The sequence below is a fragment of the Motacilla alba genome, chromosome 2, assembly GCF_015832195.1.
Source record: "Motacilla alba alba isolate MOTALB_02 chromosome 2, Motacilla_alba_V1.0_pri, whole genome shotgun sequence".
Taxonomy (NCBI): Eukaryota; Metazoa; Chordata; class Aves; order Passeriformes; family Motacillidae; genus Motacilla; species Motacilla alba.
The window spans coordinates 90,034,050-90,046,359 of NC_052017.1; the positions used below are offsets into that span (position 1 = coordinate 90,034,050).

General features: G+C 37.8%; 1 protein-coding gene across 4 annotated transcripts in view; it reads left to right on the forward strand.

The window, feature by feature from the left end:
- GALNT12 (polypeptide N-acetylgalactosaminyltransferase 12) overlaps positions 1 to 12,310 on the forward strand; it is a 47,063-nt gene that overhangs the window by 23,414 nt on the left and 11,339 nt on the right. For all 4 annotated transcript variants that reach the window (XR_005255697.1, XM_038126989.1, XM_038126992.1 and 1 more), the window contains exons 6-7: positions 3,325 to 3,501; positions 6,062 to 6,193. Coding sequence is in view for 3 of the 4 variants with exons in the window: in XM_038126989.1 (XP_037982917.1) it covers positions 3,325 to 3,501; positions 6,062 to 6,193 (309 nt within the window). In the remaining variant the exon portion in view is untranslated. The remainder of the gene's footprint in view (positions 1 to 3,324; positions 3,502 to 6,061; positions 6,194 to 12,310) is intronic.

Genomic DNA, 12,310 nt, shown 5'->3' on the forward strand with positions numbered 1-12,310 from the left:
CCTCAGAACACCTGGGGTCTCTTTTCCAGTATTTTTGTATTGTTTCTTTTTGTCTGGATCTGGAACTCTGTCTTGTGTTGAGAGCAGCCAGGGTGAGTCTGTGTCTGGGGTGCCTCTCCACCCACCCAGCTTCTGGCAGAGTGTGCATGAGCATCACACTGGGGGCTTAGCCACAAGTTGTCAAGAAAAAATTGCAGCAGAGAGAGAGCAGCAGAAATGTATGGTTTTCCACATTTTGCCCTTTTATAGGATGTAGCATCCTTTCTATGTTTTTTATTTCTTCCAGATAGTCTTAAAATGTTAGAATGAGCTGGTAGAGCTTTTATTCTTTAGTATTCATTGACCCTGCACAAGGTCAATTGTCCAGAGACCCTGGCAGAGACAGCAATCCCAAGGTGAGATTTTGAACATTTTCTGTAGGTTTTCATAATGCCACCATCTGTCTCTGAAAACAAAAGAAAATATGCCAATAGTCGGCATGCATCAAGATGAAAGTGAAAGTGAAAAAAGGAAAGTCACCTTGTTTTCTTATTGAAGTGGAGGAAAAATGTGTGCTTTTATAATGAGAGCTGTGAGTTATCCAGACCTAGGAAAGAAACAGATCTACGTGTACGTGAGCTTGCAAAATATGCATGAAACCTTATGTGCTTTTCTGTTAGAGAAGGTTGAACTAGTTTTATGGAGAATCTTCTGCAGAGCCACTTACTTAGCATTTAGTAATCAACTTTAGTTTCTCTATTAAATTCCTCGCTTTATTTTATGGCAGTTCATTTGTACCTGATTTTATATAGAGGTCATAATTTTTCCATTAAAATGAACGTGAATAAACCTTTTGAGGAATTGTTTAGCTGAAGTATATTTAATTTTCTTTTGTAATAGGATGACAAGATAATTTTTGTACTGTTTTTATGAAATACTTAGAATTTAATGAGCATTGCTTAGCAACCTACAGTTATTTTTTAGAGAGCTTTAATTATTAAAAATTCAGCTGTTATGGAATTCTCTTTTTGTCGTCAGTTTAACAGAGATATGGTCAGTTTGTTTCATTCCTTTGAAATCAGACTTTATCATGGAAGAGCTGAATCATGTGCTTTCTTCTTAACAACATTTTTATTTCAGTAGTCTTTATCATATGTTCCTAATATCTTTTTTTAAAGTAGATAAATAAAGGTGAATTAATAATTCTTATGTGGAACATAACATTGGAAATTATTAAACTAATAAAATTATGGCTCAATATTTGCTGACAAATCTCAAATGGTAAATTACAACTTTAAAAAATAATCTTGAACATAGAAATAATAGTTATGAAAAATGTTGTTTTGAAATAAATCTCAGAAAAGGAGGTTGTAAAGTGAAAGTGGATGGGTGGTTTCATAGCAGCTTCAAAAGGGCAGTAAAGTAACTTACATAAGAAAATATGCAAATTGTTTAAAAGATTAGTACAGAATTCTAGATTTTTTATATAATTCCTTTAATCATCTTTGCTCAAATGACAAATATACTGCTTCCCTGAAAGCAGCAAAAAAGAGGAGAGAAACCTCACATGGAAAGCAAGAAATTAAAATTTTAAATCCAGGATGTAATAATTATCCAGTACTCCCTATAGCTGATTAATGAATTACCTATATCTTTAAAGAAACTCTCTGTTTTAAAAGTAAACATATATATTAGAGTGCTTACACTTTGGTAATTAAATACAGTATTGTGCCATGCAGGCAATCCTATGTTGTTATCCAAAACCAAATCAATGGAGATGACACTCTTTGATTTCCAAATTTAGAAATTTTAGAGAAATTCTTAGTAACTTTAAAAATCCCCCTAAAAGTTAGCAGTCTAAAACCAAGTCCTGTCTTGTGTGAGCTGAAGGCCTTTATCTTTTTAGATCCCTAAAACTCCCAGAGAGAGAGAGAGGTGGGAAAAGTCCAGCCACTCATCTTTTGGCACTGTTAGCAGCAGAGCTTTTATTTGCTACCTCATATCTTTCACTCCTGCTGTATTCATTTGAATGGCACATAATTAAAAATGTATGTCTTATACAAGAAGGTTTTCAGGGAGCAAACCTCTACCCCTTAAGCCTATCCCAGCTAATTTCCTTTGTCTTCCATTTACAAAGCAATGATGAGCTACCACTTATGCATGGTTGAATACATGAGGAGAATTCTAAATCTTTTATGGAAAATCTATCAGAGCTATTGGTGACATCCTCAAGTTAGTTCAAGTACAGCAACATATCCGGCCTTCCTCCCATCTGGCAAAATTTCAGAAACCTTGTTTCAGGCACCCTTCAGAAACAGGGCATCTGCCAAGGTGTGGTCACACACAATATTGAATAGGAAATGCATAGCTGTGCTTTCCTTTCAAGTAATCAAACTTAAGTTCAGCACGGGTGATGGGAAAGTGGCTGTGTAGATGAACTTCCAAAAGTCCTTGGTTTTCAGAAGAGAAGAATGTAATTACAAAAATGTGTACAGAGTGTTGAGGCTAATGGATCCACTTGATGGTTGTTTCTGGACTTTATCTCATGGGCTGTACATTTCCCAACCTGGGGAGCCAGAGAGGCAGGAGCATGAGCACAAGGGCAGAGTTATTTTTTTGCAGGGATCTGCCAATCCCATATTCAGGTACAAGTACTTCCTTGGCATCAAGCAGGAATATTGGTAGGGGAGGTTGGGGAGGTTGTTTCATTGTTGTTGGTTGGACCACCATAAGTTATAGAAGCACTTTGCTTTTTCTTTTCATGTGTTGGGTCTGGGGTACCTTTCCCAGGTTTCCACTGGAAAAGGTTAGTGGGATTTTATCACCACACACCTGTGCCTCCCTTCTAGATTGGTGAATGTACAAATGGGACGCTTACCTGTGTTGTCAAGTCAGCTTTCCAGTAGAATATATAGATGGTATATAGAGCTAGAAATTTCTGATAAAAATTAGTTAATAGTTTCTTTCCAAGATAGCTATTTACATGGTTAATTTGGAAAAGAAACATGCTTCTTTTTTTTTTTTTTTTTAACAATGCCTTCTTAACTTATATGGTAGACCACATCTTATCATGAGAAAATAAAACTAAGAAAGGAATATTGCGCTCCAGATAAAACCAGAGAGTGATTATCTCCTTGTGAACTCAGAGCAAATTACTAAGAGCAACAAGGATGTAATTTTATCCAGTTTAGTCATCAAATGAGACACAAAATTATTGTATGTGTTACTTGTAGTATGGTGTGGTATTCTTGAGACAGGGTTATTCTTACACAGGCTTATTGTTACTATATCCTTGAGCTTGCAAAAGACAAAATTAATGATACACACTGTCAATTCTTTGCTCAGATATGGCAGTGTGGAGGAAGTCTTGAGATCCATCCTTGCTCCCATGTAGGTCATGTTTTCCCCAAACAAGCTCCATACTCACGGGCCAAAGCTCTGGCAAACAGTGTGCGTGCAGCTGAAGTGTGGATGGATGAATACAAACAGCTTTATTACCACCGAAACCCCCACGCTCGCCTGGTGAGTTCAACTCCATTGTTCTTGGAGAATTTGTTTTCAACCTACTAACTATTGACTAAGCTAATATTTAACATGAAGTGCTTTCTATGTTTATTTCTTATTCCTTCTGAAGCATTTTCCCAGACATAGAATAAGTGTATAATTTTTAATTCTTTGGAAAAAATTTAAAATTCTGTAAGAGTTACAAGGTGGCCCAATAATAAGTGAATAAATGAAAGAATAATATGAAGTGGGATCATCAAAGCAAGGAGGAGTTGTTTAGTCAAAAATGTGCACTTCTATGACCTGGCTGATACAGGACTCTCAATTTGAATTACACAATTAATGAATGCAAATCAACAAGTTTCAGTGGACAGTAGACCTTCAGGTAAACAGCAAGGTAATAATATTTAGCAAAACTACCTGTCTTGTGATAATTGTAAAACTTTGGACTGATGTAAAGCAAAATAGATTTTTCTGTTTGATTTACTGCTGCACCATGTACAGTAAAAAAAAAAACAAAAAACAAAAAACAAACCTCCAACAAATGGAAACCAAAATCAATATTGAAAAGATTAAATTAATTAAAATCAGTCATGGCAACTCAGATGAAAACATTCCTAATAAAATGTTTCAAGTATCAGTTCTGTCGGTTTTGGAGGTTCTTATAAGTTGATGTTTTTATTTTTCTTGCAATGAAAATACAAGATCATTGGTTGCAAAATTTTTCAGGAGATTATTACTGTGAAAACTGAATATGTCAAAACAGTAAAGCAGTGTGCAAATTTATAACTTGGATGTTTTTATCGTTAGGGGCCTGAAGGCTGGAAAACAGTAACATTGAAATGTTCTCTCAGTGTCTAGAAATGAATTAAATGAACCTCTGTCACAAGGTCTAAAATTCAGGCCCCAAAGAAATCATTGTCTGCTGTTGCTTGTTTCTGGAGGTGCCTAATCTCCCCAGCATGATCTCTTTGCATGAAAAGTTTTCTAAACACTGCCTTTTGAGTTTTGTGCCTGGCATGGGCTGCTGGGCATCAGCCTCCGGCTTCACTGGATCAGACCTGTGGGACCAGTGTGGGGTACAGGGAGCCCCTCACTCATTTGAGTGGCCAACCCCAGTAGACGCAGTAGGGGAAAACTGCCCTTGAAAACATGAGGCTTTTAAAAAATACGCTGGAGGATGCTGGAGAAGATGAATTTGGTTAGCTTTCATCTTGTATTTGTTTGGATTAAATTGGGTAATTAGATCATTATAGTCCACACATTTGTAATAATTGGTTTACTTTAATGTCATAAAAGCTATTTAGGTTTTATTATTGGAGTCTGACTTGGAGAGAAATATGGGATTTGCCCATAGGCAACACCAGGCTGATTTCAGCTTGTCATACACAAAAAGAACAATAAATGCTGACAATTTTTCTTGTAAAGTGCTGGCCATCTTATGTCTGTAATGACAGCTTTAACTTTAAAGGATATTTTTGTGTTAGTACTGGAAGTTTCATGTATTGGCTTATTGTAACACAGTGGATATAAGCTGAAACTCAGGTAGGTTATTTTTCCCTGTATCAAAGCTGCTGCTGCTGAATTTTGGTTTCCATAATGCTCTGTGCACCACTTGTTGCAGCAGTTGAGTTCAGACCTTTTTACTTCATCAAACCCTAATATTCAGTTCCATAGCATAACAGGAAAAATGATTGATGATATGGCTGCAAAAATTGGTTCCATGAAGTTTCACTTCAAGATTAATGTTCAGACCTCAGAACTAATATGTCATGCTGTTTGTTTATTCAAACAGGCATCTCTGTTTTACATCTGCTTTGTGTTTTCAGTGGTATTTCCACAGCTTTGAGAAATGCAAATACATTTGTGGTTTGATGAAAGCCTGTGTCAAGTGACCTGTAAAAATCTAGGGGCTGCAAATGCTCTCATGCCTGACTATCTGAAATCCCTAGTCAATATGAAGATAGGTTTTTGAAGACAGACATAAAAAGATGTGGACTCTGCTCCAATCCATAGACAGGGAAAAGTCTACAATGAAAGCTTTTCTCTGGAGGTTTAAGATTTCATACTCCCCACCTCCCAAAATGGTGAATTTCAAAGGATGCATCAGCAGATTTTACAAATTTCATCATTTAAGTGTAAAACTGTACAGGTAATTTGCAAATGGATAGTGGTATCATATAAAATCCTAAAGATTAATTTGCTGCTTTGGAGATTTTCAATTATCCATCTAAAGGAAGTCTCATTTTCCAATATGCCTTCTCAGTCTCCAGCAATCTGCATTCAAGGGCTTTCTCACTTGCAGATTCAGGGAGTTTTCTTAGACAAACTGTCTTCTAGAATATTTTAAAGTTCTACTTGCACAGTTCCAATTCTTTTTTGTCAGCATTTAACAAATGTAAGGATAATGAAATCAAATGCAGCACCCAAACATGGTGATTTTTCCTGGCTAGAAGTCCTACTCATCACTGTAGCATACGGTTCCTAATAATGTATACAGATAATTTAAAAGAGAGCATCTGTTCTGGATTTTTTTTTAATTTTTTTTTCTTTTCTTTCCTTTTTTTTTTTTTTTCAGGAACCATATGGAGATGTGACAGAAAGGAGACTTCTACGAGAGAAGCTGAAATGCAAGGACTTCAAATGGTTTTTGGAAAACGTGTATCCAGAACTTCACGTACCTGAGGACAGACCAGGCTTCTTTGGAATGGTACATGGCTGTTGAAAAGGGAGCCTACTTGCAGTTCTCTGAGCTCTCCTACTAAGTCAGTGTGAAGGTGTTTTTGTGCTGAAATCAGTTTGGGATTTTGGTAGAATTCTGTTAAAACCAGTAGACTTTAAAATGTGATATCTATCAGAATCTTTATTTAAGGGAATGCTGTTTATGAAGGAGTTCTGTGACAGAGTAGAGAACAGGTAATATTGCTGTGAATTATTCCTTGTAAGTGACATCTTGGGAGTGTTAAAGGCAGGAAAGGATGAGATTTCTATTTCTTGAAACGTCATGTAACCAAAAAAGAGAACAGTAAAGTGTTTTCTTTTACTTGTTGAATTGAAAGGAAAAAGTGTCCTTTGAAACATATGTTCGTACATTTGATCTGATGAAAACTATGATGCTCTGGTGATGGGAAAGAGCTGGTGCTAAGTGCTTCCAGATCATAGGGGATTCTGTATATTAAACCAACATGTTAATTTTTAATCTGGAGGTCACTTTAGACCAGCAAGGGCACAGGCAATGAGTTCAATATCAGAAACCTCTTCTCTTTTAAGAGTTGACAGCTTTTTGCAGCTTCTAAATAAATATAAACTATAGCTCTGTGTATATTACATTACTGTCATCTCATCTGGAAGGGAGGAAGGCAGAGATGATGCAGCAAATAGCTGTTTCCTCTGAAAAATCACCAGATACCTGCTGCATGTTAGGAACACAAAACTGCACCTTTACACCAGGCTAAGATGTATCAAGTACCTTCCTAATTACCAAATGCCACATTGACTTAAAAGTACTTTTGCTAGGTAACTCAATCGCTCTGCACATCCAGCTAAGCTGCATTCCCACACTGCATCATCACATCCAGTGCTTGTCTTGCTGCCATCTGCCCTTCGCTAAGTTACTCAGCCTTTGCTGAATCTCCTTCAGGAAAGGGAAAAGAATTCTGATGTCTGTGGACATACAAAACATTCAGGAACCAAGTCTCCCCACAGTCTGCCCTAATAGCTTCATAACTCGTTGAATGAAAAAGATCCTAATGTGGAAATGCTGTGGTTTCCCCTGGGGAGCTGTGGGAGTTCCCACTGGGAGGGCAGCAGTTGTCAGAAAAGCCCTTAGGAGCCTCTGGGAGAATTGCCACCCTCCTCCATTTATCTTGGAGCTTGCAGGAGAGGTAGTATCTCTGTGTGATCACTGACCTGAAGGGTGTTACTCACCATTATCCAGTACCTTGAACAAACCCTGGTACAACATTGGTTCTGTTTTTGCTCTTTTGTGCTGGATTGCCACTGGCAAGTTCTGAGCCAGTTGAAGCAGTAAGGTATTATAAGACTTACCTTCCAGGAGCATTTCAGAAATTTTATCCTTCCCTCCACCTCCATCCTTCTCCCTCCAAAAGAAAGGGTTAGACTGGTGTCAGTGATAGTGAAGAGAAGGGATTTGTGCAGTTTCTTTTATGATTTAATTGTCATCTTCAGGCGAGGAGTTGACAGTACCTAGAAATAATAACTCTTGTTCAGAGCTGCTTGAGGTATCTAGAGTGTAATTTAGGTGTGCTCTATATATTTCTCTAAAAACAATTCATAAATGCTGTCACCTAGTTGTGAGCATAATGAGAATACACCATTTTTGGGGGGGAGGAAGAATTTAAAATGTGATGGAAGTATGGTTGTACTCTGAGAAATTGAGAGTGCAGGAAAGACACCTACTGATTCAGCTGATTTGTGGATATTGAGTCCCATCTGCTAGCTTCAGTGAATCACTGATGGTGTTCTTTACTCCCACTTTAGCTGTGTAGGGCTTTTCTGGTTCACAAAAATACTGTATTTAAAAGTGTCAGCTTTGATAACAGCTCAACTTAGTGTGAGGTTATTTAATTGTTCAAGGAGAATACAAGGGAATATGGAGATTTTTACCTCCCTTAAAAATCTTTTTCCATTTGAACTGAAGTTAAAAATATTTTTAAGATTACCTATAAGCCAGCCATGTGTTATTCAAATGGACTCAAGAATTGCTGAGCAGCATTCAGTGCTGTGCACTGACAAGCAGCTTCTTATGCTACATTTTTTTTCCTTGATATATAGATAAAAATATCCATATTGCCCTTGGTTATCTAAAATGTTAGCTGCCTAAAACTTTACTTAAACATACTGAATTATGAACCTTTTTGCCTGAGATATGATTTCATTCCTGCAAACTGCCTGAGACCTATAAAAGAGATAAATATCTTCTTGCTTTTCCTTGGACTTCATGCAGCTTTGGAACTTTGTGGGATGTGAACCTTCTGACTTGAGTAATTTCTTTGGGGGAGCAGGAGGAAGTGAAGCTGGTAGGCACTCAGCGGGTTAAAATAATAAGATGTCAGCACTTCTGGAAAGGCTGATAATACCTTTTAGGCTCTGGTGTAGCACACTGACATGTCTTTCTGGCACAGCCTCTGATTTGGCCATCCTAGAGCATGCACTTACGGCAGAGTACCTACCAGTAGGTAGGTGTGAAATTGTAACAAGACTTGAGCCCCAGCTCTGCACAGATTGCCCACCTAGATAGCAGAGACTGGCTCAGCTTACAAATCCTAACTACCCTGGGAAGGGATGGTGTGGGCATCTGTGGGAAGAGCTTTGAGCCAGCTGGTGTGTTCAGTGTCAGTGTGGTGACATTGCTGCATTGTGCAGCTGGATGAAAATAAAGGAACTGGGCAGCTCTGTGATCTTTTCATGTTATTGGTGACTGTGGAAGGGCATGGCTGCAAAGGAAGGGAGTAGTCAGGGCTCTTCTCTCCTTCTCTCTTCTGAGGTATGTATGGCTGGCAGTGCATATCGAAGGATAAAGATTATGGTCAGTCAGTGAGTTTGGCTTTAAGTTTGGCATCAAGATTGCTTTTAAAAAACAATGGTGACACAAAAATCAGGATTTTACTCTAATTTTCTGTAAGTTTGATCACTTGGCAGTGAGACCATACTATGTTCTGACATGATAAGTTTTTCTTTGTTCTTCTCAGTTTCTAGCTGATATTTCTTTCAGCTGAATGTAAAGCAACTAAGCTGATAGATGTCTTGTGCTGGGACTTGCTATCTGGTCTGTCTTTCTGCCTTCTCTCTGTAATGGCATCTGTCACTGACTGAGTCAGTTGAGAAGTCAAAAACAGCTTCCTTCCCCATTTTTCTCCAAGACCATCTTGTCTTCATTTGCAAGTGCTCAGTCATAATTTGCTTTTAATTTAGACTAGGTGTAATCTTTAAAAAAAAAATAAAAATTGGAAGAAAGATTTTAAACTATGCCTTTAAAACTATGAAGAATTTTGTTTTGCTGCAACATGAAAGAGACCATTATTTAAATGATCTAAAGAACACATGACATATATGGACAGGTTTGCAGAAGAAGAGAGCTATGTGGTTTAAATTATGTAATCAAAGCTATTACAAGACTGGTGCTTCAAGTTCTCAGAGATACCAGGGTCCCTTCTCTAAGGTATACCTCTTAAACTGCATTATAATCCAATTTATAGAGCTGCCACTTGAGGTTGACTTGGTAGCCAAGATTAGGACTGACTAGACCTGGAGACCTTATGCCTATCACAGGAAAATATGCACCACTTAGTTGGCTCTGAAAAGCCTCCGAAAGCTAGGCAGAGGCTTTTTAAAAGGAATTTTTGGAAGAAATTCAAGTGTTTGGTAGTGAACACACCCTTGCTTGAACCACATGCTTATAGGTTTTTGAGCTTCCTAGGGAGATTTGGGCTTGCTGGGGTGAGCCAATGAATCCAACAGCAGTGTGTCACCTTCCTTCAGAGGGTTTTAATCATCAGTGTTGTATGCCCTTTTCAGCATTGCCCTTAAGAAGTTAACAGATAATATAAAAATAGCATTCACTCAGTAGAATCATTCCCTGTGACTGCTTGGATTACCTTTGAGGTAAAAGCTGATGTTTGGTCAGTACTAGTGAAGCTGTCTGGCTTGCTGCAAATTCATATCTTACTGCATGCCACAGTATCATCTGTCCATATCACTAATAGATCAGCAGCACTGCCACTGGCAGAATAAAGAGGATTCTGATCTATTTTGTGGATGTAAAGAAAGGTTGGCAGTGCTCCATTGGCCATACTTATCAACTAATGCAATGAAGTTTTAATGCCAAAAATCTGTTGTTGATAGTTTGTTTACAATGGACTTTATCAAACTAAGACTTATTCATAGAATGCCATCTGTATTGTGTAGTTATATGCAAATGTCCAGATACTAGGAAACAATAGATTTAAATATCTCCTAGCAGAAAGGGTTAAGGTCTATGGTGAATATCTCAGTAGCTGGTGTTTATACCTATTTCAGCCTCCAAACAGTGGTAACTAAATGACATGCAGTAGAGTGACACATGTCGAGTTTCAATAGGAGGCAAATGCTGTAAAAAACCACAGCCAATAGACCTGCATGGGTACATTGTTTTAGATCTGAATGATGTGTTTCAGTGGCAAGGTGATCAATATTTTTTCTCGCTTCTGTTTCTCTAATGCAGCATTCTGCAAAAGAACTAAGGTAAGTCACAGAGAAAATTTTGTTCTTGTTGCATGACTTGTTTATGGTGGATGTGGGAATAAACATAGCTTCAGAAATGAGTGGATGATCACTGTTTTGATAGAGTTCTTGCACTCTTGCACATAAAAGATACTTAAACTGTATATTCTCATTTAACAAGAGGAAAATATTTCACAAATTCTCTCATACTTTTTTTCTGCCTTGGAACAGAGGGCAGGTGTGTATATTTTCTTTGGTTTTTTGGTTGGTTTTTTTTAATAAATGGTGCTGCAGTCAGATTTTCAAATTTTTCTGTGTTATTTCAGATCAGGTAATTAAAAAGCTCAGAATATACTATTTCCACTAATTAGGTCTTGAATACCTATTGGGCTTCCTGATGAAGTGTGGGCATGTCTACCAATGTCTGACAAAATAAAAGAACCAGGTGAACCTCATGGACCATGTACGTGCAGGAAGATGTCAGCATGTATCACAAGCATTTATGCATGAAAGTGAAAAACAGAGAACATACATGGTAACATTCCTGGAGCACAGCCTCTTTTTCAAACCATCTGAAATGAAGCTTAAGTTTAGTAAAACTTTTACACATCTTTTTGCTGTGTGTATTTGGGCATTGAGTAACATGCATACGCAAGTTACTGTAGTTCTGGTGGTGCAGGGCATTTTCAAACAGATTATTTAAAATTTCCCAAAAGGGAGCTCACACTTGAGCATGTGCCAGGGGCTGATTGCAAAGAGCACCAGTGAAGTCATTGGGTTGCCTGGAAGGACACGGTGGATAAGGGCTTTGCTGTCCTTGGAGCCAGTAGACAGTGAGGCAGAGTCATATGTTAATAAACCTACTAATGGGAGACCCTCTGGTCCTGAAGACAGCTGCTGACAACAATTGTAAGATAAAATTACCATTTTAAGTGGTTATGACTTTTAGGTTGATATTTCCTGATGTAGAATGTAGAAACATGAGAAGCTTATTGTTTGGTTTATGTAGTTATGTAGTTTGGTTATGTAGTTATGCAGTGTTAAAAATAGTCTATGTAAGACACTTCTCTTTCCTGTTTTTCTAAGGGTAATTCTTGGCTCCCATTAGGAAAGTAAACAAAATGTTTTCTCTTGACTGTTCAAGGAGGGTTGCAGTGGTCCAATGTGGGAGTGAGCACAAGGCAGTGGAAAGATGTTGGGTAGCACTAAAAGTAGAAGTTGGCAAAGCAAACATATATAGAACACAAGTATTTAATTTTCCAACTTGTGTGGTTTGCTCTGTGGTGGGTTTAGGCCCCGCAGGGTTTGTCTTGTTTGTTTAGTTCTAGCCTCTTGCAATCCCTATGTGTCCACTCATTTTCCACATTAAGAACTCAGGATATGATTATCATGACTAGGGAAGAGCAGTGAAATTACACCTTGCTGAACTAACTCTTCTGAGATTTACTCTGCCTATTCTTTTTGTCTGTGATATAATTATACTCAGTAACAGGGGCATTCAGCTTCTTGTTTACCAAACCTATTCTGCTCTGTGTACTTTCAAATTTGGTTATGTGGCTGATACCAGGAATCGGTGGTTATGTGATTGTTTAACTTATTTTCAGTT